General features: G+C 36.9%; 1 protein-coding gene and 1 non-coding gene across 3 annotated transcripts; both read right to left on the bottom strand.

Annotated features, from left to right (window-relative positions):
- Positions 1–2: 2 nt before the first annotated feature.
- ap1g1 (adaptor related protein complex 1 subunit gamma 1) lies at positions 3–27,927 on the bottom strand. 2 transcript variants are annotated; one of them, XR_015928624.1, is made up of 24 exons: positions 27,780–27,927; positions 18,558–18,761; positions 18,004–18,128; positions 17,634–17,775; positions 17,040–17,136; positions 16,472–16,548; positions 14,767–14,862; positions 14,599–14,679; positions 14,392–14,490; positions 14,130–14,185; positions 13,527–13,640; positions 13,266–13,406; positions 11,906–11,960; positions 11,365–11,487; positions 11,191–11,280; positions 10,912–11,039; positions 10,418–10,522; positions 10,162–10,303; positions 9,456–9,582; positions 7,067–7,168; positions 6,340–6,500; positions 6,047–6,145; positions 1,356–5,551; positions 3–1,086 (listed from the first exon to the last, which is right to left on the bottom strand). XR_015928624.1 is itself a non-coding variant. In XM_088613523.1 (23 exons), the coding sequence occupies exons 2-23, from the start codon at positions 18,756–18,758 to the stop codon at positions 5,450–5,452; spliced, it is 2,463 nt and encodes an 820-aa protein (XP_088469649.1). In that variant the 5' UTR covers positions 18,759–18,761; positions 27,780–27,927; the 3' UTR covers positions 3–5,449. The 2 variants fall into 2 exon arrangements, 1 of the variants encoding a protein (XP_088469649.1); XM_088613523.1 differs by having other exon boundaries at positions 3–5,551.
- On the bottom strand, positions 11,633–11,711 carry LOC148644432 (small nucleolar RNA SNORD71). The gene has a single exon (XR_015928783.1). It is a non-coding gene; the product is annotated as a small nucleolar RNA SNORD71 (small nucleolar RNA).

Genomic DNA, 27,927 nt, shown 5'->3' on the forward strand with positions numbered 1-27,927 from the left:
GCTTTCTATGGACGTTTTTTGAATTTTTATTAGTCACTGATCATAATTTTTCCAACCCAAAGACAATAATACACAGCAGAATTCTAAAATGTCCCATGAAATTGTTTACAGCCTTATTATAATTTCAGCCTTGCATTCCCTTCCAGGTTTCAGGACAATGGACTCAAACTCAACAATCCTTTCTTACCAATCAGATTTTATGTGGTACTTTACCAGAGATTCATAAAGGGGAACTTCATACGAAGACTCGCCAACTAAATGACTTTATTTCTATGAGAAGAAAAGGGAAGGAAACTGGATTCCTGACTCCCTCCTCCTTTCCCACACAAGCACAACATGTGTATCAACCAACATAATAGTGAAAAACAATCACATCAAATGGAATGGTGTGAATGCTCACTTTCATTTTATCCCCAAAGCTATGACTTTTTTTAAATGACAGATATTTAAACTTTTTTTTAATTTTCCATGTTCAGCAAAGAGATGTTGAACATTTTCTTTGCATTTTAAAAAGATACATCAAGAGTAGAAATGAGAGTATTTACACTGTTTTGCACATGCAGCTCTGAAGCTGAAGATTTCAACCACTGCGACCGATGTGTCTTACCTTGTGTGGAGTGAAGTAAGACAACCATGTATAGGCAAACACATTTATATTAGTGGATTTAAAAAGGTCCATTTGCTGTTCATACACTTCCCAGGGATTTGTTTCAATTCCGCAGTGCCATAATCTGCCAGTTCTTTCAACACTTAAAAGCATACAATGTTCTTACAGGCGAATTTAAGAATTTAAACGATGGGGAACACTGCACCCTTAAAACTAAAAATACACTGGTGAATATAAAATAAAAAAACACTGGACACAATGAGAAACAGTCCAATTTTGTTCTTTGCTGCAAGTCCCCAGTGTCTAACAGCACTCCCATGTGGTCAAGTGCTGCCAGTACAGAATATGTGAATATTCTACTACAGCTTTTGTGTTATAAAATGGAAAGAAAAGTTACTGTTTTTCTAAAGGATGGCTGCACAGCAGAATGCGATTAAAAAAGAAATGCTAGATAATAAAGACTACAAATGACAAACTGCCTCACACCAAAACTGGGAATTTTGATTGTTTACATTGTATGCCACTTGGTTGAAGCATTAATGTGATGGGAAAACTCCATCTCCTGGCATTCTTCTACAAGCAAAAACACAGTCTACTTATTTTCTCTATGAACCAGTTTACACGCCTGTGACCTATATGAAAAAATGCAATGGACAGCAGTGATGAAACCCATGCAAATGCTAACAGAACTGGTGAGGAGATTGGTTGCCAACACAACAATCAAAACCATTTAGCATTTTTTTAATGCCAGGACATAGAGCAAAGAGACCCCAATTGGCATCAGAAAGCACAAGAGTAGCAAGCCCCTTGCCACAGCTGCAGCCTGCTATTCAGGTCCATCAATCCTTAAGTTTTGATAAACACGTCTGTTTTTAACACTCTAGTTTTGAACTTGAAGCCTTTAGTGGTACGCACAGGTGTGTCAAAACTGACCATCCAAAGCCGATCTGACTTAATTTCCAACTACAGTAAATGTAAAAAAACTACTTTCCACCATACCTCTTGTATTATCTGTTGACTCAAGCAGGTAAGGGAAGTGGGCAGCCTTCAGACTTTTCTTTTCTGTAAATGTGACCATTTCTCTTTCACGTAAAATCATAACCGAATCAGATGCAATGGCAAAAAAAGAACAAGGTGAGAGGGAATAGGAGACCATCCCAGCTACATAAGTATCATAGCAGTGCAAGACAGAACATCTAGTTAGGCTTGATGTACATCATCTACATGAAGCAATGGAAGGCCACATTTAGGCTGTCTTTATACCAGCCACTGGGTTTGATTGTATCAAGTGAAGAAGCAATAAGATATAGCTCAATCCAGAAGAAAGCTTATTGCATTTTGGCAAGGGGCCCACTCCCATTGAAGAGGATGTAAACAGATTAAGAAGTTCATCAAAACAAATACATTGTTGTTTCTGGTGTTATTGTACAGTGTTACTCAGTAGTATATTTCTTGGACTTTTACCTCAAAAATCCCACAAAATCTCATCCACCAGCAAACAGAAACATCTTTATCAAATTACATATCTTTGAAAAGAAATGGCTTAGTAACTGTTTTAATTTTAGCCAGATAAAAATTTACAAACATCTAAAATGACTAATTTGTTGAAAGATTTCAGTCTGTCCTTAAAAAAGGAAAAATAAGGTTTATCCATTACATAACCCCAAACTGAACAAAGTCTTCAAAAATTCAATGAAAAGGAGTAAATTAGTAACTATCCTTCTAAGGTTTATTAAATATCTGTATATAATTAATTTCTTCCTAGCTATTCATAACTGGGTCTTGAATTGGATATTTTAGCATTTTTACAATTATATACAATATACAGGCAGCAGATGCTATATTGTTTTGTAATGTACATGAAAACAGGGAAAGCCAAACAATTTGACTATTACGTAAATAACTAGATTTATTTTAGTCCATTTCAAACAATACACTACACGTGTATGTTGACAGAATAAAACTGATCTTTAGAAAACTGATCTGAAAAGGGGTGGTGGGCAATTGAGGTGATCAATATATACAGAAAAGCCTTGATTGCATTAAGTTGTTCAGTCTAAAAATAATCCCTAAAAGCACGTCATACATCTCTTGTTCCATATACACATGGCATTGCTACAGAAGATTTTATTTTCAAAAGCTAGATCTTATTTGATTTGGTCACGAAAAGTTAGCAGTTAATATAGAACAATAATGCAAAAGCAAAATATTTCTACACAATAAATCAATGCTGGTAGCTTCACAAACAGTGTAACAGAAAAACTCAGTAGCACAATCAATAGTATTCAACTTATGTAAATGAATGCCCCCCGACATCCCAAAAGTTGTTTCATGGTCCTGTTATGCTCGTCATAATCAAGGTATGCCTTACAATTCTTAAACAGAAGCCCAAAAAAGACATTTGTGAGGTATTTAGTTGATGATGTTTGTTTGCAAGAGCTAAGAAAACACATTGCAATTTGGAGCACTACATGTACCTTGGAACCTAATGTACCAAAAAGGGACAACATATCCACCATTTAAAATCAAGTTTCACTTTCAGTCATAAAAGTCAGCTTTTTAAAAAAAATAACTTTTAACTGGTAAATATTGAATTTATCTCCTACTGTGAGTTGATAAATCCTTCAACTTCCCAGCATTGTTCCTAAGCTAACTAAACTGATAGGAGTTACCTCAAAATCTGTACTCAACAGCAATTACTTAAGTTATCTTTTCAGTCCCTCAAAGGCAGAAATTTCAGACATGTACATATAACCAAGGTATTACATATCTAGATTTACGGAAAGCAGGGAAAGATTGGTCAAATCTTTTATATAAAAAGGCACATTGCTTTGATATCAGGCATTATTTGCAGGACATGTCTTGTCCTCAGTGACGTTTGACAAGACGAAACAAAATTTCTCAAACATCTATGCTATTGGAAGGGTACATGAAAAAGTGCTGAAACAAAAGGCTTCCTTTTAGAAAATTTTAAAATCACAAGCCACAATGACAAAAAGTAAACACATAAAAACAGAAGAAACAGTACTACGTGCATAGCATTACATTCAAAATTATTTCCCATCTATATGTACAAACATTAAGTCAATGGCTATGCGAATACAGAAAAAATTAAGACTTTCTGGATGCAGACAAAAACAAACCTTAGTCGTTGCTGTTAAACTGCATACTGGTGTATTTGTGAACATACTTATTAACATGAGTCAGGAGAATCTTGATCTTCCATTCTGTTTTAGAATAGAATGGAAGATAAAGATTCATTATGAGGCCCAATGTACATTCTGCAAAGAAAAACAATTGAACATAAAAAAGCCTTTAAGATCACTGCAATGAACAGTAAAAGCACCTTTAAACCGCTCAAACCTTAGCAATAACTTTACTGCCTTGCTCCTCCCCTCTATCAACTAAAAATACATAACGTGGCAAATCACTGGGCAAAGCAGTCAAGCTTTTCATGTGTAATCTGAGAAAGTCTTATCCTTCAAAGAAAAATTAACTTTGGAAAAAAAAATATTTTTCATGATTAGTCATAGAAAACCAAAGGGAAGCAAAATGTGATGTTAAATAGGGTTTATAGGGTGGAAAATTGTGTTAAGGGGGATGTGGCTTTTTAAAACATATCTTACTAATGTATCATTCCTGTGAATTATGAGTATTTAAAAAAATGATCTGACTGATTGGATAAAGTGATTGCAATATCTTAATCATGATAACCCACTGCATTACACGCAATCGTGTCACAAAAACATTAGGTTTGCTTCTTGCAATGCATGACGGAGAGAACAAAAAAACGTTACAATTTGATAACTGCTTCTCTCATATTTCATTTTTTTGGCTCCCTCTTAAATCTGCTTCTGGTTATCCTACAGGCTTCCCCACCCTGTTTTACCCAACAAAAACTGATGTAACATCTCAACCATTCACTTTCCTCCTTCCCTAAGATATAAATACCACAATAGCTCAAATGATGATACTCTTCCAACAAACAGCTCTTGAACCTCAAAGACATCCCTAAAAAATCTTCATCCTGAAAATACTTTAGACTGGCAACCTCAAGACAAGCTTCACAGTCAGTCAGCAAAATTAACAGAAGAACAATTTAGTTGTTGGATTCTAGAGCAATCAGACTTAATATGAAACACCAAGTATTGGGACCATATAGCTGGTAACCTTTATTATAGAAAATAAGTTAATTTTTTTAGACACCAAACTGGAAAATGATGAAATATCACTACACTCCATATATTTATTTTTTGGAGCCCAATCATACATTGTACTTTCTTAATTCTGTATGGTGCACAGATAACAGAGCTGATTAAAGTGCAAACTTCTTATACTTTAAGTTGCATTTCATGTAGAGCTGTAAAAAATGCAAAACAAATGAATGTGTTTCAAAATATCCCCAACAGCTTACAATTACAGATTCAGATAAAAACATAAAAATTAACCTGGACAACTGCTCACATTGAAAAACACCTTCCACCTATGGTGCACCTTTAAGAAGAGTGAATTTTCCAAAAGGGCAAAAAGGAGGCAGAGCTGAAACCCAAGGGAAGTACCAGAAGAAGAGTTTTGTGTGCATGTGAACAGAAAGGCAATGGAAGTAGTGCCTATTGCAAGCAGACATCGTCAGAGATGGAGGTGAAACCAATTTAAAAGTTAGTAATGGATATGTTTTCAGATATTTTCGTCGCTATCATCATCAGCATTTTGTGTCCAAAAGATTCCATTGGTTCCCTGCGCAACCCCAGGGTAGCAGTCTGCAGTGATGTTACGAGGGATCAGTTGGGGAAGCTTCCCAGAATTCCCCTGGAAGGGCCTAAAGAGCAGAGAGGCGTGTCATCACTGCCAAGTCTGGGGGGGGAAGTTGTTGACCTCTGCCAGGTCTTGGACAGAAGACCCTTTATGGGTGTAAGTCAGCTTGATCCTCATTCGCAGTTGTTGCTGTGAAATCAAAAAGAAAAGCCCAGGTTTTTTTTAATCAGCCACTTCCAAAAATTAGAGCTCAAGAGAATTGTCATCGTCTCCCAAAACCACGGAGAATAAACTTGTACTGCTTCAGTTACATCTGAACATTGATTGTGATTGTTAACAAACATTTACATAGTTAAAGGTAAAAGCAAGAAAAGATATCCACATAAATTACCTGACAAGAACATTTCTAAAATTATTCTGCAAGTCCTCGGATACTTGGAAAAGGCAACTGCCGTGTTCAAGCCATTCTGGAATGACTCAGCTTTTGTTAAAAAAATATTACTAAAACTCATAAAATCTACATTATACATCATTCAATGGTGTAGTAGGTAAGGGTCACACGCATATGTACTCATGATTGCACTGTGAACAATCATAACATTAAAGAGTTACAGCCACTGGCTAACTGAACTGCATCACCAGGCCTTTAGAAAAAATTATGTGGTTACTGGCAAGATAAGTTACCTTCTGTGGATTGAGTACTTTGATGACCTGTGTGACTGTTCCTGTGTTCAGTGGAGGGACTATATTACTGCTAGGAGAGAGGAGCTGCAGCTGGAACGTCTAACAAACAGAAGCGTCGTTAATATCTTCAAGCACATTTTAAACACGCTTCAAGAGTCCAAAAACCACATTTAACAAACTCAAATACAATTTAGTAGACAAAATATACAGAAACAATCCATCACATATTGTAGACAAATCAATCACACACAATATCAGTGCACACTGCATTAATAAAAACATAAAAAACATACCTTTGGTACTGCAGCCTGAAATACAAAATCTGTCATGTCTGCCTCAGTGGAGTTGGAGGCGTGTATAGTAATAACTGCTATATTTGGATTTGTGTTGGACCTTTCAAATGTGAATTCTATCTTCAGCCCATTTTTATTGTATGCTGTCATGGGAGGAATACCTACACAGAAAAGAAATTCTTTAAATAAAACGCACCAAGACTTGCAAAAAGAACATCAATTAAATATCAAACCTCAACTACAGTATAGTGCTTTCTGTTTTGATGCAAACAAAATTTCAAATTACTAAGGTGTTATCAAAACACCCACACCTGTAAAAAAATAACTCCCACTGGACACTTTACATTGATGTTGACAGATGACAGTTCTATTCGGTCTTTCACTGATATTACTTTAATGGCAGTGCAGCTATTGAACAACTGGCATACTTGTTCAAAGGCATACTTCTGAGACAGAACCTAGGCATTACTGTTAATCTTACAAGATGTATTCCAGATTTTCAATATTTAAGGCTTTATTTAATTCCCTGGGTGGTCAGTACGGTTCAAAGTTCTTATAAGTGCCACATTCAAATATAGGCCTACACTTTTCTGTCTATAGTTCCATCTTTACAGACAACTTTAAAATAAGAACATTTATGCAAACGCAACTGTGTGAAAGCAGCATGTATACATGTGTAGCTTTCCAAATAATACAATAAGGTTAGCCTGCTGGAGGATATTCTCACCTGCAGCAATGTCATTAAAAAGTGGTTGTGATGATAGCCCATCCAGTAAGAAGGGAGGCTGGGACATGGAGATGGGAGGGACAGGTGCAGGGGCTGGACCACCTTGTTTGAGGAAGGGAAAGGATTTAAGGAAAAAAGTGTAAAATGCATGCATGAAACAATTCCTGAAGTCTTTCCACTTGTTATCTATACATAAGAGGACAGACTCTTGAATAACATTAAATCCAGTAACCTGTATCAAATGGAGCTTTCTTCAGAAAACCGTTACTCTACTCTAAATTGATGGAGAACAGACCTTTACATGATCAAATTATTTTGATTTTTTTATAATGCTTTAAAGAAGATGCAAACATTGTCACTTGCATAACTCTTCTATTTCATTTCTTAAATTGACATAAATGAGGTCAAGTATAAGGACCAGAACGGGTCAATTGCTCTAAATTCCTTAACTGGAGGGTGTTTCATCCTAAAGCATTTTTAAACCACTTAAAGCTAACCAGATGCTCCCATGAAGTTCAAAATCGAAGTCACCCAAAAAAGGTAATGCTAAAGGACTTTAGGTCTCCAAATTATTTAACCATTGGAATTACAACCTACAAAAGAAGCAGGTCCTCGCAGCACATCCAAAGAAAAATCTACACACCAGGTAATTAAGAGAATGCTATGTGCAGGTAGTGGATTAAAAAAATGAAACACCAATGTACAGTCAACAAAGAGAACATTGGGCCACCACATGTAGCCAGTAAAGTCAGTATGTGTCATGGCATAAGGACTGCAAGGGTCTGGAATTGTGCAAGAGGGATGAAGCCCCGTTCTTCAATTAAAAAGTCAATCTGCTCACACCTGGTTAATGGGGGTGGGATATGCTGTCTCAGGCATTGATCCAGAATATCACATAAATGCTCAATTGGGTTCAGATCGGATTACTGAGAGGCTAACTTCAATCAGCATGTTGATCAAACCAATGGGCGACCACATAAACTCTACAGATGAAGGCATTATCATCTTGGAAGACACCCCCTCCCAGCAGGAAAAAAAAACGCTGCAACATGGGTTAAAGATGATCGTACAGTACCATTAAACAGCAATTAGCCTTCTAACCTTTGACCTTGGCTTCTAACAGAATGAATTAACCCAAGCCACGCCATGCAAATGCACCCCACAACAGTATAGAATGTCTAGAACCCTTCACTGCTGGAACCAAGTGCTCATCGCTTTAGAGTTCTGTAAACTGACACCACATGTGCCCTCATCTATTTAGTACAAAACAGGATAAAGGACAATTCATCTCACCAGATCATATTTCTAAACAGCTCAGCAGGCCTGTGCTCAAGTCCCCTGTACTACCTGACAGAGCAGTCCGTGCACCACAGCTTCACTGTGGTATTCCACTCAATTTGAATTGGCCAATTGTGCCCAAGGACAAAGTTTACAGTCAATCTATAGCTGCTACCCTGTTTTGCCTTACACATCATGTAGAGATATCACAATCCTGGAATATGAACTTCAGCCTCTGTTAGTTTTTGCTAATGGTGATATCTGAGTTTCAAACTAACATCAATTTGGACACTGTTGTTTGCGGAAAGATCAGCAAGTTGGTCTCTGAAGCTTCAACAAACACCTCTTTTAAACTGACATCTCCTCTTACTGCTATGCTAACCATAACTACAGGCCACTACTCCAGCATTTCTATACATGACCCATAACATGCTTGGATGGTTTTGTTTTTGCTTAATCAATGCATGAGCCACACCTATGTAGAACAACCTGCATTCAATATACGTAGTGTCCCTTCATTTACCCATGTACATCCATATTTTTGGCAACTACCTGTATCTGCCATTTTAAATCCCAATGCACAAGCCTGGAAAAGGTGCAATGTGCAATGATAAAGATACTGGCTAGACTCCTTGTCAGACCCCACCAAACATTCAGCTCCAACCATTGGCTATTCAACCATTGGCTAATCAGTAAGATCAAGGTGTCTTGATAGCTTTTATATCCTTATAATAATAATAATGTTTCTTAATTAGCCCAATACAATTTCTTGCATTAGGAATTCGTCTTTTCGCATACCCCAGCTTTTTTCTCCATGGAGACACAGACACACAGACAGGGAGAGAAGCTTGGGGTCAGAGCGCAGGGTCTGTCATTGTACGGCGCCCCTGGAGCAGTTGGGGTTAAGGGCCTTGCTCAGGGGCCCAACAGAGTAGGATTCCTCTGCCGGCCGGCGGGATTTGAACCAGCAACCAGTCACAGGCGCAGATCCTTAGCCACAGAGCCACCGCTCCTTCCCAGCACATAAGCTGCTGTACCGATTTTAAGTGGTCAAGGACAACTAAACACCAGACAAAATAATGACAAGGTCCAGAGAGGCAATTCAACCTACCTGATAGAGAGAGATCACCCAAAAGATCCAGTAGTTCACCACCAGCTGAGGCAGGCTTTGGGGGTGGAACAGTCTGGATCACAGGCACTACGTCACTCCCTCCAAGGAGGTCCAATAAATCATTAGCCTAAAAAATTGAAAAATAAATTATATGATCACACTGATCTTAGGTTTTTTAAACCTTTACAGATTAAACTCTTTAAAAACACCTATCACGTTTACATACCTTTATCAGCATTTGTTCATAGGAACTTGATATTATAATAAATTAAAAAATGCATTTGTAAAACTAGATTGCAACAAAGTAATTCTGTTGCCCAAATAACTGAAAGCACCAGAACAATAAAAAACATTCTTGCCAGCAGGGGTCATAATTACACCAGAAAATGAAGCATCTGATGCAGCACATACATTTCAAATCCAATTTTACAGTCAAGCAGCTCTACAGAAGACAACTTAGTCCAAGCAATTTTGATTAACTGATTCTGATGGGTTTCAGTTAAAAATACAAAGGCAAATTCAGGAAAAACCACATGGAAATACATTATCTAAACCTCCATAGGATGCACTACCTACAAAAGTAAATACTACCCATTCTGTGCAAATGTTCGTTACTTTACGTTAATGTTCTCTCAATTCAATGAAATTTAAATACTGGGTGCTTCATTTAAGGAGATTAACAGAGGCTAACCTTTTCTGTTCCTACCTGGCTGCTTGACTGTGTGACGCTAGTTGTGTGCTTCAGGTCTAGTACAGAAGGCTCTGCCTCTCCGTTTGTCTGCAAAATCTCTGTTGGGCCATTAGTTGCCGACTTCTCCATAATGGGCATGCGTTCCAGTAAGGCCGACCTGCATGGGGGGGAAAAAAAACACCCAGTTTATTTTATGGGCTTACCACCAGATTGCAACTGTTGGGTGAAGCTGTTTCAAACTGCTTTACAGTCCTATTTCAGTCAGACCCACCTCATGTGATCATATTTCTTGAAAAGTGCATTATATTCTACTGCCCGTTGTTGCAGCTCCACATCTATGCTGCTTCCATATATTGACACAACTTTCTTGATTCGGCTGAAAAACAGGACAAACCAATATTAGAACATCTGTTAGAGGACCATACTCATTTAGTCCAGGGGTATAACTATCCCAACATTTTCATGAGGTGGAAGAGCACAGCTCGTTATAACAGATGTAGGCTAATAAACAATTTAAAAAAATAGTTTAATTCATTTATTTTCTCAAATGCCCTGGAAATTCTAAGGCAGCTTTTCACAGAAAACTATACATTATTATAATACAGTTTAAAGCTTTAAAGATTTATTAACCAACAAGGTGCGACTGTCTGTAATTTACTATTAAAATATATTAAGTATACTATATATAAGTATACTATATATTAGGACAAATTATAATGATGCTGTAAAGAATAAAAACAAAATACAATAGATTGGTGTATTTACTTCACACTGCTGGTGAACCTAGTAGATAGCTTCATGATGGCAGTGAGAGAATAACCTCTGGTCACAGGTGCCGACAAATTAGATACCAAGAGACCTTCTAAAACATCAAGAACTTCGTCTTCCGTAACCTAGAGGAGAAACAAAGGTGTGAACAGTATACTACATAAAATGATGGTCGAGGTTGGTCTTTTCCAGTTTTATTCTGCTTTAAAAATACTTCTTAAGCACACAAATAATGCAAAATAAGTTGTGTGTAAAGTGTTTTAACACAATTCTTACTTGAATGGGTTCCTCTTCTTCACACTGTCCTGAAACAAGCAGATCTCCATATTCCCCTATACACCAGGAGGCCACTTGCACAAGAGGTTGCTGGATAATAAATGAATCAGAAAACTTCAGTACAGCTCTTTTACAATTTTGTAACCTTTTGCTCTTTATACACTCGAAGCTCACCTGTGAAATGTCTTCCAACAGTGCTTTGTAAAGCCTCTGCACAGTGTAGGCATGCATCTCCACACTATTCGTGATGAGCTGAATCAAGTTAGGCACTGCATCATCCCTTACATAGCTTCCAGCCTAAATATTAGAGAAGTCAATATTTCACTTCATGGCCAAGATGTTTAAAACAAATGCACACAATGCACAATGAACATTCAAGTTGCAAATTAACCTATTGAAACTGATAATTTGGAAGGTTCTAATTCTTAATCTCTTGACTCAAATGCTGTTGTCAGTGCTTAATGAGTCAACATCTATACTCAGTCGATGGATCACTCAAAGCTTTCATCACTCAACAGCAAATCAATCAACTAATCCTGCAATGCTAAAGCTGTCCAATAAAAACAGCAGCACTTTATCACCGTTTTTTCATCAGCTTATCAATCTTTAAAATGACACTGCCATTTTGTTTTTTTTTCTTTAAATTAAATTTTTAAACTATGCAGGAGCACTAATGATATCACTAGTCAATATATGAAACACACAAAACTCATACCGTTGTAAGAACTCTCATAATAGTGTCAATGTGCCATCTTTTTGAGGGTGCATACCTGAAAAAAAAAAGGATTAACCAGATCCACTCATATTAAGCTTCCTTTATTTCAGAAAAAAAGAGCAAACTTTCAAACAGAACTTCCTAACTGCATAAGAACAGTGACAAATGACAGGAACCTTATTTGGCTCAGGTATCCTGATCCAGGAACCTCATCCAGAAAAGGCAGGATATCAGTTTCAATCACATGTGTAGGGCTGTGCAACATGTTCAAAACTCCCACTACCCCCTGGGAACAGAAATGCCACCTGGTCTGTTTTAGACATACTTCCAAAAAAGCTCCCAAGTGATCTCACATTCCTATTTCAGTGCTCATTTCATGTTTGCGTTCATTCTGAAGAAGTACACTTGGTAGACTTACTATTAATCTACAGTACGGATTTACTATTAACCAATTCTCAAACCAAACAATTATTTCCTTACTGCACGTAATTTGTAAATCTTTTATGAAGAACTTTATCAAAAGCCTTTCGAAAAAACATATCAGATGCTTTACGTGCGTCAAATAGCGTTGATGCTTTTTCAAAAGAACTCTAACAAGTTAGTTAACTAATCTAAACTATTTCCAATGATGTTATTTGCATATAGGTGCCCCTCTAGTTTTGTTCTAATAATACTTTACATAACCTTTCATGTAATAAAAATGAAATGTGTGGGTGTGTTCAGCTTTATTACCATTACTGGGATTGGCAGCAATTCTCCAGTCCATGGGCACCCCTGCCTTTAGCAACTATTGAATGAATCAATAGCTTACAGATAATATTTGTTTACCTGATTACAGCTGGTAAGATACCATCAGGCCCCAGGGCTTTATTAATCTAAAGTGTTTCTAGTACCCAGGACACTTCCTCCTCTTTAATACTAAAACTTTGTCTTTCTGTTGCCTGAGGCATTTTCCTTTCTTCTTCCTTAGTGAACACCTGAGTGAAATCTTCCTTTGTTACACCTGCCATTCCCTTTCTTTGTCCAGACATTTCCCATTGTTGTCCCGAATATCTTTTACTGTATCCTTAACGGTTCTTTGGATGTTACAGTACCAAAATAACTTATATTAGCTTCCACTGCAATATCCCATTCAATTTCTTTTCTTGTCTAACATCCTTTTTTTACCTGTTGTTGCAAATCATTGTACTCTTTTTATTTACCTGTTTATTCTATTGTTTTTTAAAAAAAAACATTTTATAAAGCTCTTTCTTTTCCCTTAAGCTTTTCCTCATTGACTTGTTGAACCATTTGGGTGACTGTCTTTAAGATGCAAATTTATTACTTTTCTTTCTACTAACCTGTAAATAAAAACACTTACTTCTCTGCAGCAAGAAAAATTCCTGAAGCACAGTCTGCTTTGAATTCTGGATCACAAGAGTCCAGGAAGTACAGCAATTCCTTCATCATTCCACGAATGTTGTTCCCGTTAACCAGAGCAAAACTGAGCTCCATTGCACGTCTGTTTAAAGTTACAGATACAATTTTAATTCCAATTTCTCACATTTTGAATCCTTAAATTGACGATATACAATAATATTTGAAGTATTAGTAAATAAGATAACTTAAATGCTTCTCTTACCGCTTTATGGACACATCTAAATCCTTTAAACAATCCACAATGGTACTCCGATGCCTCTGTACAGCATTGTGGTCTGTTTGTACCGTCTTCAGTAGTGATGTCAATGCCACATATCTAGAAAAAAAGGGAATAAAACTTCACCTACAAGTCTCTCATAAAACCAGTACCTTCAGGAGTCCCAGAGTGCTTCAACCAGTGCAAAAACTGCCTCTTGAAATGCATGTGTCCTGGAATTCAATCATTGCGCAGTCGCTGTATATTGTGAAATATAATCTGGATTCCCTATGCAGAATCACACAAGTTAAGGTTTTGACTCAGGTTGATCACAATATTCTCTGCTTGCCACATACAGAAGTCTCTGCCTGCAGAGTCTTACCAGTTTCCCATGTGCCGTTGTCAGAGACATTATGCTATGTTATATGTCCTGTAAAATTCTATGTAGCTCAAACAGATTGACAGTAGGTGTTCTCCCCTGATGTTGCAGGGGTTGTAGGTGGGAGCTGATTAATGATTAATTCAACATTGGAGGAATATAAAAAAGGTAACTGAGAATCACACAGAGCCATATTACATAACAAATTTATAATAAAAACTATATCTTACCTAATATTTTTGTCATTATTTAGAAGAAAGCGTCCCAGGATGTTAATTGCTAAAACCTGTAGTGAAAAAAACATTTAAGCATTTATAGATGGAATGTTCTTTGCCTATCATTTGCTTAACAGCCATTAGAGTCAGCAAGGTAAACTACTTTAACCCCATCTCCAAACTAAGTCACAATTTTTTTGAACCAATGCAGTTTGCAATTACAAATTTTGCTCTTTAGAGGGGCTACATTTTTAAATTTAAAAATGTATAAACTCACCCTTAACCCACTTTCAGATTTGATATCCATTATTGTTAGAACTGTTTCATAAAGAATTGCATTGCCTACGTTTTTACTGGTCTCTGTGTTTGTTGCAACCTGAAAAATAAAAGTGTTGAAGTGAAATAGTTATACAGACAATACATTTGTTTCCCTTGCAGAATCCAGTAAAAAAATGAGCACTAATGCCAACAACAAACAACTCACTTGTGCAAGAATGTCATTCATAGCTTCACTGGAATCATCATCATTCCTTCCTAGAATCCGGAGTAATCTCAAAATCCGCACCTGACCAAATGAAAATGCACATTCTTAAATCTCACATTTTTCTTCAAATTGCTCCGTCATCATATAAGGGTAGGGATAGTTCCATACCTGTAGAAATGGATCACTGATCCCAGATACGTCATGTTCTGGTGAATAACCGGACATGATGAGATTCTTTAGGATTCGAACGAGCTGTGGAACAAGCTAAAAAAAGAACCAAAGAAATGAAATAGTAAGGCTTTAGCTAAGGTACAGAAATAATCAACCAGTGTTGTGTTAAGACCTTGAGTTAATGTAAGTGACCAAAGAGAAACATGAAATGATTAGTGCTAGCGTCTCAGATCACTAACATTATCTATTTACTATGAAGATATTGTTCTGCTGCTACAATACCAGGTAAAACATAGCATAATCACTATGAAACTGCTCTTTAACTTTAACTCTTTATACTCTGAAGTTTTCTTAAATTTATTTTCATTTAAAAACAATTTGTAATGGTTCGAAGTTTCCCCTTTTACAAAAATCTTCTTATTTACATTGCGTTTCTCATTTCTCTTCCGCCAAAATTGAACAAACTTTGTTCTCACCTCAACCTTAATTCAAATCCCAACTTAAATACTGATTAAAAAGTTTAACTATACCCACTCCTGCGATATTTAATCTAATGGAACAAAAAACATCAGTTTACTCACACTGAAGTTAATTTTAAAGGTATTTGAAGAGTCATGAAGTGTTAGAATATTGTAGGATTTCTTTATTTAAAAATGTTTAAATAAATCATTAAACAAGACATTGAACTGAATAATACCTGAGAAGTAAGACTCAACCACAACCTATTAAGTATTCTTTAGTTAGTTCTAATGACAAATAAGTATAGTAGTCATTTTGGTTCTATGCTTCTTGACAACATTCGTGATGTTAGCAGCACCAACTTAGCACCAGACATTTGATTTCTCTAAATGATGATATAAATGAATTCGTATAAAGTACTATGATCTGATTAACAATGATAATTGGACAACAATAAAAATGCAGTTATTTTGCAACATAAAATCTTGTCATGACACAAAGGATAGAAGTGTAATATTTCCAAAATAATAAAATTACTTTGCACACAATAAACTGACTACATCTATGATGATGATGCAAAATGATCTCCTGGAGAGCATGCACCAGCTATGAACCAGAATGTATTCTTACCTTCTCATTCTAACACAATGCAGGAATTGAAACAGACAAATGACAGAAAAAATATGAAGTAGATGTTAGGAAGAGTTTTAAAGAATTCATTACTTCAGAGAAATCGAAGAAAGATTAGATTATGAATATGAAGTGTGGCATCACTGGCATAAAGTTACATGAAAATTCCAACCAGTTAAAGGAAAAAAAGTATTCATTTGATGTGCCAAATGAGCTGCACACCATTAAGCAGATATAAACCAAAAAAAAATTATACTGTCTTTTTGAAAGGGGAAACTGTAAGGAAAGCAATTTTAAAAGGAAGCATTATGTAAAGATGGAATGCAAACATGATCTCCAAAACAAAGGAAGACGAAAAGTTTACATTTATTTTAAATGCATTCAATTTAGCTGTACAGATTTAAATAAACCGCTTAAAATATATGAGAAGGAAATTGTACAGAACACCACAACCTGTAGACCAACATCCAGCTGGATATTATCCATGAATTTTGTCACAGTACATTTTTTTATCAAAGCTACCTTACGTTCATAAAATGGAAAAAAATATCAACAGGTTACTTATTTATGAACATAATGATGGTGATGTATATGCATCAGCAGTGTTCCTTACTTTTCGGAAATGTGCTAGCATATCTGGGCTTCTTTCACACATTTCGGTGAGAAGAACTACTGATGTATGGAGAACACCTACAAAACGGGGAAAAAACGTCAATGTTTTATTATACTACTCTGCACTGTAACTGTAATAAAGAGAAATCAGACATATGGTATAGAAAATGTCCTTGGTGCAACTCAACATGTCATGGTACAGTAAAAGTCATTTTACTGTAATTCCTTTCCTGGGACGTTTACAAAAGTTTGCCTATATTGTTTGTACCATGTGTCTATGCATTTTGCCAGGCAAGATGATGTATAGATCTTTCCTCTTTTGCAAAAACAACTCCTCTTTGTACATCTCCAGCTGCATATCCTTCATTTGTAATTTCTGCATTCTTTAGTGTTAATGATATCGTTATCAACTACTTTTCAAACATTATGATTATGAATATCCTTCCTTCACTTGTTAATGTTTAAAAGATAGAAGATAAAATTCATTACAACAATAGCATCTAGCCAACATATTCAAATCCATTTCTTATCAATATGGCACCAGATTTATGCCTCCCAGGATTTCTTACCATGGTTTTTCTCGCTTAGTAGGTTTTTCGTCGCTGGGAGGAACATCTCCATCAGTTCGGGTACCTTTCTGATAACATGAACTGCACACAATGCGGCCTAAGGATAAATTTCAAACATCATAAAAAAAGAAATTTGGATATTTAATTACAAATATCTGTTTTCATCCTACTTCGACATGGTAAATAGAAAATCTCAGGATTTCAACTACAACAGAATTCAAAAGACCCAGGCGAAACTGCCAGGCAGCAGAGACACAAGTGTGAACTAGTGGTTTGGAAACTCAGAGGGCAAGGGCCACTTCTATTAAACATTCAGCTATGCAACACTATTACAAAAAACAGGCAGATGAAAGTGATGTTTAAGGCTACACTGCAGAATTTTCAAATCGTCTCATCAGCAACACTTTTTATTAATTTTCTGTCCTAAATATTAAATTAGACTACTATGAAATATGTACTTCTTAATCTAGTGGCAATTTAGCTGGTTACCTCAGACAATCGGCATTAGTGGAACCTAACTGAGCACTACATATGGTATAATGACTTGACTGCAAAGCACATTACACTGAAGTGACTAATGCAAATAAAAGGTACCTTTTTTCTCAGGTAGGAATTTGATGTTTTGAGTAGCTTTTCCACTTCTCCTGCTAGATCTCTGCACATTTCTGATGAGCCCATGCAACCTAGAGTACACAATGCCAACCCCTGGACATACTGTGTGCTGTGGTTCAGATCACTGAAAAATGGAGGAGGAAAAAATTAAGTTAGTAAGGCTCGCTTAGGGACATTAAATTTATTACTACTTCCTGTTAACTGAGTTAACTAACAGTTAATTAGCTGAGTAACATTTGAGAATTAAAGCTGCTATGCCTGTATGCAATACCACATTTGTATCTTTGCTGCTGCAAATTACTTCAGATAGCCATGATTCCAAAACAAATATACTTTAAAATATCAGTCTTACTTTTTAATGCAATTTGTCATTAATAGATGGACATCTTGTCTCTCATCCAGTAGTAACATGGCTCCCAAGTACCCTATTCGCTTGTCTGTAAACTTCTGAGATGCAATCAATTTCAGGCACTCCAACTGAAAAATACATTAAATAAAATTGAACAGGAATTGAACTACTTAGTTAAAAAAAAAGAATTAATTTTCCAAAATTGATACTAAAAGATTTTATAAAACCCCAAAATAAAATCAGGCACAATAGCACTGTGGTGTCATTCAGCTTGGGGATGATGTCTGTGTGGAGTATACATGTTCTTTGCTTTTGTGTGGGTTTCCACTGAGTGCTTCAATTTCCTCCCATCTACCAAAGAGATGCAGGTTAGGAGAACAGGCTACTTGAAAAATAATGTACCTTTTTCGGGAATGGGGTTTCACAAGAGAAATCCATACTTGGGGAACTGCTCTCAGTGTAAACTATGAGATTATACAAATAATCATGCAAGGGCAAATGGCCTCTTCACATTTGTGTCCTTTGTGATTAAAAACCCAAGGGTTCAAATACTTTACCTGTCCAAAGTGTGCTGGGTACCCCAGCATGTGCATATAGAGTAGCTTAGCAACATTTCTACAGCGGTATGTGTTGTCTTCTTCTCTGAAGGATGATCTAATAGCAGCACATTCTTTCTGGATCATTTCCCGTTCCTCTGCCTGGGTCCGAGCTGTCCGGATGGTCCGGATGAGCTCCCGCAGTCTGATCGGAGCTGGCATCCTCTGAAACAAAAACGCACATTTGATTGAACTGCACCAAATAGAGGCAATCGTGACATAGAACACACTGACAGTAGTATTTACATTTATCAAGCATAGACTTAAAAAAACAATACAAAAGCTCCCTGTAGCATGAGGCCTGTAATACTTTTCAGAAAGACTCTTCTTAGGAGAACACTTAAGATAGATTTCTGAGATTTCTCAAGCTTCTCATTTCCAGTTTTGCTAACACTAGAAATAATGTTCACACTTTCATGATATTTTGTTATCAGATATTCCTGAAAAGCTCGGGATCTCTGTACCAACAAAAAGAAAAGTTGCAATTTTTATATGGATTTGTTCAAGCTACACAACAAAAGTGCATAAACATAATTTGCTGCATTAAAACAAAGCTTTACGATATAAATGAGAGAATTAATGTTTCCAAAGCAGTTCTGCTTTAAAATATGTAATAGTTTAGCAATATAAACCTACATTTTATAACTCCTTTAGGGACATTGAATATTCTAAACTGATAAAAATGTAATAATAATAATAATTTAAGAACACTGGGAACATAACCAAACTTAAATAGTGTATAAAATACTATACTATCAATGGCATTATACATGGTGGGTCTTAAAGAAGCTCTGCTAAAGAGATAAACACAAATCGATTGCAATTTTCTGTCAATTAAGAGAACCAAAACCAACAGTTTGAAGATCACACAACCTTTAAAGATTACACAAAGACAGGGCATGAGTAAATAACTAGGCTTAATAAGCCAGCAGTGACTACACTCTCCCCAGAGAGGAATACCATGATTCCAATTAAAAGGCCTTTAATGAAAAAAATAAACCTTACTTGCTCACAAAACAATTGCTTATTTGCCTCCAATTAACAAAACACTACAATAAGACAACAGCCGTCTTCACAATTTTTGAAGAAAGGTTTCACAATTTGCAGTAACATATCATGGTGCAGGGTGGGACAGTGGTTAGCATGGATGCCTTGTAGCTCAGACCCGGGGTGCTATCTGCATGTAGATTGTACGTTTTCCCTGTGATTGCATGACTTTTGTCCTGGTTCTCCAGTTACCTGATTCAGTCCAAAATCATACTGGCAGGTTAACTCACTTCTGGGAAAATTGATCTTGGTGTGGAATTGTGTGTCTGTGATACACTGGCATCACATCCAGGGTGTACTCCACCTTTCACCCATTGCTTGCTGGGATAGGCTCCAGCTCCCCAGTTTGCAACACTGAATTAGATGCAACACTTAGAAAATAGACAGATGTGCATTGCTGCACAAAGCTTTTCCATCAATGGACCTTAACTGGAAAGAGAAACATAGAAAGTACAAACAACCTGAGCCAATGATCACTTATAGTAGGCATAGTAGATTCCATTTACACTACTTCAGGGTCAGGTCAGCCCAGGGCACCACTTGAAATTTAGGTAAGCATTTCATAATTGGGGTTAACGTCAAAAACTGAAAATATCAAGGTAAACTAGAGACATGCAATAATCAAATAACATCCCAATAAGTCTACGGCCATGTATAAAAATCCTGGACAGGCCTGCTTTACTATAACTGTGGCTATTATGAGAGCTAGAGAAGACCTCTGTTACTGTGAACAAAGCGGAACTGTTTGGCAGGAGCTTCAGTGATCAAAATACTGATGTTTCTAAGGTGTCACCATGCAAGTCGAAGGGGAAAACTTAGTCGGCAAGGGCAATTTGAAATAAAAGGCAAGTAACCGTGAATCAATTCGCCGCAAATGTCAACCTGGGGCACAAGAAATCAGTGCAACGAAAAAATAGTCCCCCAAGAACTCCACAGAGCAGGATACCATAGCCTGGTTTCTGTGTACAAACCACTCATCACACTTGGCAATGCACATTTGTGAGTCCAGTGGTGCAAAGACCTCGGGAAATGGATTAGTAATTAATAGAGAAACGTAATAAAGTTGGATGACTATACCTGCACCATATTCTTGACAAATGAATAAATACACTTGTGGTGCCAAACACATGCTTGGTACCAGCAGTGAAGGGTTCAATTAGCTCGGGTAATTGTGTGGTAGATTTCAATCCACAAAGTTGTACATATAGTAATTTTGAAACTAAAATTTCCACGTGCACCCACTTTTCCTTTAACAGGGTTTAGAAAAAAAGGCTTAAAATATTGACTGTATTCTATTACAATGGTTCTACGATCTATTACCACATAGCTCTGCCTTCTAACAATATGAGAGTACAAGGAAGTCAGTTGTGATGTACAAGATAAGCTATTATCTGATTGATTCAATCATTCGACATATTTTGCAAAAATGTACAGAGATTTTAGTCTAGCTATAACCAAAACAACTAACATTGTGCTGTGAGGGAAACAACAGCAAGAAATCGCCACAAAGTTTGACATACTATTATCTTCTGAACAATGTCTGTGAAGGTGTAAATGGCTTAGAACCTGGGTTTTTGCAATATGTTCAGATAGCCCATTTGAGGACTAACATCAAACATACATATAACTGCAGAAAAAAAAACGGTTTACTCAGTTGTAACACAACGTTTGTGACCACCACTATCAGCAAGTTTTAAACCTAATTCTATTGTAAAGAATGGACTATACTACAGATATATGACACTGCAGTTTTACACAATGTCTAAATAACATATTATGAATCTGCACAATCCTTAAAAAAAGCTAATACTGATATTTCTAGAAACAATAAAATTAAACAGCTGCTCCATCATCATCAGTGGTTGCATTAGCTTGTCTGTTTATGTGTCTATACTGGAATATAGAACATACATACTGGCTTCTAAAATCAGACAAACAGCCTCTTCTAATATCTTACATCCTATTCTATAACCAATCAATAGGAATCTGGATATTAATGCTAATCCATTATTAGAACAAAAAAGCAAGGCTAAGAAAGAATAATAATGGTCTATATAGATTAACAGGACTTTAAACATTCTTAAAAATCTGAACACCTGTTTAGATCCAAGTTTTTCTACACATAAGCTTTTATACAAATGCGTAAGAACATTCTACCATTTTGCTTAACGAGCCACAGAGGTCTCTTCTACTGTGGAGAATCATGTATGATTAGATATCTTGCTTGCGGTTTTCTAAAATAAATGTCAACCGGTCACTGATGTAGTCACAAATATGCATAGCAAAATCTCTTAAAAATCAAACTGTTGATCAACGTCTGTTTATCTCATTTTTCAAGAACAACAGCAAAAATGACAAATGTTAGAATTTATATCGCAATACGTTGTGTGACAATGCAGAAAATGTTTAAACCGTTCACTTCAAAATACAGTTTTATTCCGGAAAAGACAAGTTTGCTCTCTCCAGGTGAGCAGGGAACAGGTGCCCCAAGTGAAGGAACTGGAGGACCTTGAGGGCAGAGGGGAACGCGAGACTGACCAGCGCATCTGTGCAGCAGCTGCAGTAATGTGGACACTGTAGCAGACTGCTGTCCTGAAGCGGAAGCCGAGTTTTCAGACAAAGCTTGCAGCTTTCTGGTCGATCTACTTTACGTACCCATTCTCACCTACGGCCACTAGCTTTTGAGCTGCGACTGAGACCGGGGGTCAAGGGGCAGAACGAGGCTTCTGCATTGCTGCTGGGCTTACTCTGTTACTGAGCTAACAGCCGTCCTGAAGGACCTCGGAGGGGAGTGGGACAGCAGCCAGCTGACGTGACTTGGCCGTCTGGTGAAGAAGGCCAGGCGCCTCCCACTGGAGGTGTAGCAGGCAAGGTGGAGTGGGAAGAGGACCCAAGACAGACCCAGGACGTGCTGAAGGGATTATATCTCTTAGCTGTTCCCGTTGGAGAGATCCGATAAGGTGAATAGGCCTGCCACATATGCAATAATAGCAACAAAAACTCTTCTGTCTCCAAAAGCAAATTACAAATTATTGCTGGATTAGGATCATAAGAGTTCAAGCCACGATTTGAACAGAACTGGGCTATACTAAGGAGGACACCTGTTTCATGTGTGGGTTATGCAAGCCCCCATAAAACAAAGTGAATCCTTGTTGATAGTTCTGACCACAACCCCATTCATTTACTGGAAAAACCTATGGGCCATATCTCTGAAAACCCCTAAACTAGAATTTCCTGGTCAGACCAGATCACTTGGATTTCCTCTTCAATTTCAGCAAAGTGTTGTGACTTAAGATCACCTACTGCATGACCCATATCATGGCCAAATATTGACTGTTTTTGGCTCTAACATCTTACCAAGTTAGAAACTGCTGGCTGTGCACACTGCGAACAGGGAGCAACAGTGTACTGACTTAAGTTAAAAGTCCAACATACCAATAGCCCATGTCTACTGTTCTCCTTATAAGTGGAGCATACTGGTTGCTTTCTGTATTTCTCTTAATTTTCACCATATTTTACAGTTAACAGGTTAAAGCACCTGTGTCCAATTAACAGAAGGCAATTTAATGCTTGGAACCATTTAAGTCACTGGGTTTATCATGGATGGGAGAACCAATAAATCAATGAAAGCAAAAACATTTAATCACTATCCAAATATCTGTATTCTTTATTTTTCTAAAAATATATATAATGCAATGTTTCTTTTGATGGTCAGAATACAAACTTTGTTTTAAACAAGGGATTAAGCTGCTGGACCTAGACTAAAGAACTTAGTAATTCGAGATCTGAAGAAGGTAAAACAACTCCATGTTTGCAGAAAGGATAGATACTGTTTATAGGAAGTAAGTCTCTTTGGCAAAGTCTCTAAGTACATTTCAATATTAATTCTCTCACGGCCTGTTCTATACGATAAAAAAATATTCCCTTCAGAGCAATAAACATTTCTTGCTTTTATCCTACTGCAATATCTAAGGCTCAATTGCTTTTGTATTTATTTGGCTCTTTTCATGCATTTTTGAATGATTCTTTCAAGAACAAGTACTCAGTCATATTGTTGCACTAACACAGTACTTCTGCAGAAATAATAATTTATGCTTCCTGTCCTTTCTGTCCAAACTTAAAACATCGAATGCTCAACTCTTAAACTCTGGGGTGGTGGAACATAAGAATATTTTAAAAATAACTGGTCTGACAACAATTTCCTGAATGATAATGAACAGAATTTTAATATTCAAAAATGATCAGTAGTAGAACACTGCATAAAATATACAGGACAACAGTTACCCACTGCTCATTTGGAAACACGTAAAACTAAAACAGCACCTTAAAGTGTTTGATGTTTCCGTTTTGTCTAAAAACGGAAACAATACAGATTATAGCATTCCACCAACAATACCCGAGATGAGAGGCAGCGACAAATTAAATGAAAAAAGAAAATTGCACAACACTTCCCAAGTGTTGCAACAATTAGAACAACCAAAAAGCACAGCAATATCCATTTTTAATTACAACTGTTGCCCGACTTTGAAAGAAGGGTGATTTTTGGCTAAAGCTTCATGACCTAAGTAGCTCAACTTACTGTTGGCTCAGGAACGAGGGTACCTTAGGTGATGTCACCATGGGCTTTAGAAGGAACTATATCACCATCAAAAGGCAACAGTGAACAGTACTGCAGACTCCACAATTGGGATATCTGCGTATTACTTCAAAGGCAATACAGGCAAATAAATCCAGATCACTTGACTGCAAATTTAAACCTGGAGAACGGATGAAAAAAGACTTACAATTAATAGTTCTGGAAGATGTTATGTTGTTTTAACTTAAAAAAAAAATCACCAACTTGACTACAAAGTACACACACCCATAGTCTAAGAAATGAGCAAGAACATTAGTCACTCTTCAAACAATTCTTTTTAGAAGGGGTAGTAAAGGTATGAAGGTCCTGACTTTTTCTTATGCATTGGGCGTACAGTATTTCCATATGTACAAGAAAGAAAACATCTTAAGATTAAACGTCCTTAATGCTTGATGTACAAACGAAGACATCTTATACAGAAGATATTCTAATCTTATACTACTTGAAAAATAGTGGTCCCCCATTTTTATTATGAACCACAAATAAATCTAGATTGTTTTTTCACACATTAAATGCTTACACAGTCTGACTTCGAAATAACTGAGGAACATAAAGACAGGAAACAGAAAAAACCTGGGAGAAAGAAAAACAAGAAGTAGGACAAATATATTAAGAGTCTGTGAATACTTTGTATTGAAGGGAATATACAGTACTTAGATTTAGGTTAGCCTGCTAATCCACACTATCATTCAGCTTTATCATTCTGCTGAGGATTTCTTCCAACTTAGCCGAAACCTACTGAATCTGGGCTGAAAAACGCAGCTGCAGTAGATTACAAGCAGCCTATTCCAGAAAGACGTTAAAATTCCAGCCCCTCAGCAATTGTCCTTATTTTTACTACAACGGTTAACATAAGGGAAATTACTGAAGGGCTGGAATTCAGGCCATGCAAACAAGACAGAAAATAAACCTGCTTAACACTGCAAAGCGAGTAGTATAAAAGAACTAAGTGAATACACTACATCTCACTATGAAATAATCACAACATACTTTCTCAAACTACAAAAATATTATCTGAAGTATTTAATCTTTCACCTAGTTCAACAGTTTTTCTGTAATTAGTTGTTTAGTGATAGAAGTTTTCAGAAACATCTGTCATGCATCTTAAGGTGAACTTAAGCATTTTAACACTCTGGTGGTGTTTTCCAAACTGTTGTCTTCTTCTCAAAGTATGATGTACATCTACTCTTTTTTTGCAATTTCTGTTGAAGAGTCTTTTGGTCATGTCACTACAGTCTGTCAGTTCTTCTTTTTATAATTAGTGTTCTTCTCATGATTTGCTTTGCTACTGGTGTGCATTAACCACAGAATTCACTCCCTGGTCATCCAGTGTACAAGGCCCTTTAAATAGATAAGTTATAACAAAATGTAATAAAAACAAATCTTTACTAGCAGCTCCAAAACATCAGTTATTCAGATTTGCAGTTAGTTACATTAAATTAAAACATCAACTGTTTTAAAGTCTCCCCTTGTCTCAATGTAAAGTCCAACACTGTAAGGTCCAATATGCACAGAACTCTTTTCTAAAAGTGTACGCAGGCCTGTGATTAGCCGATCAATGACTAACATGTCTCCCTAAATTCATAGCTATCAGTTAACCATTAAAAGGAAAATAAGAACTCGAGTGCTGCTGAAGTAAAATGATTAATTTGTTCCCTGCCTTAAATAAGTGAAGTTAATTCTGTGAGCTCCTATATTCTAAAATAAAAATAAAAATATGCAATTCCTCAGAATAATGGTAATTAAAATATAGAAAATGACTTTCCATTGAATAGCAAGATGCCCGATTGCTCGGTATTTCTAAGGGCATGTCTGGCACCCAATGAAATTTGACAAACCGCTTCCTTGTTTCATTTAATCCTACCCCTAGAATTGCTTGCCTGTGTTGATAAAGTTTAGCACAAACTATTCTTACAGGAGTCATGTTGCTCTAAGATCAAAACACAAAATGAAATGACTTTAGGATGGAATCTTCACATTCTCAACATCCCAGGAAAGCACCAACACAAAAGATATTGATATTGACAAAATCACAATTGAACATATTCAATCGCAATCAAAAGAACCACGCTCAGCATTTATACGACCATGACAGAGTTTTTGCTATGACTCTCTTGGGCTTTTCTCCCCTGTTAACTGATCATATCCTAGCAGAAATAAAATCTGCTCACCAACCTACAGCATCTCAGTTGCCCTATAATGGAAATTTTAGTAGAGTACATTAGTGAGATATTATTTTAGAACAGTACATTAGTAGACCCAATACATATTTACATTAAATAAGCCCTGAAACTCCACAAACTCATAAGCTGTACACATTAGACTCGAGTATTTTCTGCTGTAAAATACTTGAAAAATACTTGAATAGATCTGTTAAATACTTGAAAGCGTATTAATAGATCTGCTTTACAACATCGGATATAGAGGACATCATCAGAGGACACATGAAAAGCCAACGCTTAAATCTTGAGAAGAGAAGGCACTGCTTTACACAAAAGGTTGCAGGAGTCTGTAACATCGTCAAAGTCAACACCTTTGCCTCCTTCAGGAAACAGCTAGAGTTCCTCAAATCAAGTAGCTACTTGCCATCAAAATGTCCCGAATGGCACAGGACCGATGCAACACATCTATATATTTACCAATTGCCAGTGAATCGTCTTACTATACAGCTGTAACACCTGTTAAACTGTCAAGCTACCTTAAACTGTACATTTTAGAATGCAACATTTTTTAGAAACACGTTAGGGTTACTGTCTTAACTTGAATATACTTTAATGCTCGATATAGACGGCGTCGGCAGTACCATAAGTACCTACCGCTTAAGTCCATCTGTTCACCTGTACAATAGACTTCGAAAACCCCAAATAGCAGGGCTTGCTGCAGGAGCCACACAGATACTTTACACACAGCGAAACTTAACAATGAAGATTTGAGGAAATATCTCCTATTTGGAGCCAACTTCCCTAAGTGTGCCATATCCAAATTAGAATGCAGTGCGACTCCACTGCGGCCCTAATAAATTAGATATACATGTTTCATTTATTTCTTGTGGTAAGAGCGCAAGTCCTCATTTCCTTGTGTCCAGTCACTACACGGATAGCCTGCTAGGCCTGTCCGGGCTTGGCCTTAATCATAAGGGAGGGAGCCTGCTTTTCTCCACCGCTCGCCTGCTAAAATAGGCCTCTTCGCGGCACCGATTTTCAACAACGGCGGTGCTTCCCACTTCACCTTAAACGACCCGTTTCGCATACAATACTAATTGCACATCGCATATTACCTTCAGAATTTAACAAACACACCCTAACCCCAGAAACATCGCAAATCTAAGAAAAAAATTTCAGCACTCTTCCCGTGACCGACAACCCCCGGTGCAACCCCCCTAAAATATCAGATGTTATTTACCACACTACGAAATCGGTGTCAGACAAGGCTTCGGCACATATATTTTCCAAGTCTAATTTAATATTAAGGTGTCCCGTGTTCAGGTAGGAGATACTCACCGGCCGTAATGACACCAGAAAGAAACTGGAATCTTCTGTCTTTGCGACGGAGGGAGGAACAAACCTGACATTCAAAATGGCGGCTCTCCCGGCCTCAGCACCTACCGCAGGCGGATGGTTACATTGAATAATATCTCATATAAGCCTC

This window comes from Lepisosteus platostomus, chromosome 20 (assembly GCF_059453375.1).
Source record: "Lepisosteus platostomus isolate fLepPlt1 chromosome 20, fLepPlt1.hap1, whole genome shotgun sequence".
Classification (NCBI taxonomy): Eukaryota; Metazoa; Chordata; class Actinopteri; order Semionotiformes; family Lepisosteidae; genus Lepisosteus; species Lepisosteus platostomus.

Excerpts from the sequence above, each read along its gene's own strand:
- ap1g1 (XM_088613523.1), bottom strand. The coding sequence starts at position 18,758 with ATGCCAGCTCCGATCAGACTGCGGGAGCTCATCCGGACCATCCGGACA. Across the intron at positions 11,488-11,905 it reads TTATGAGAGTTCTTACAACG|GCTGGAAGCTATGTAAGGGA; the intron begins GTATGAGTTTTG and ends TCTAATATTTAG. Across the intron at positions 10,523-10,911 it reads AGGTTCACCAGCAGTGTGAA|CCGAATCAAGAAAGTTGTGT; the intron begins GTAAATACACCA and ends CCTGTTTTTCAG.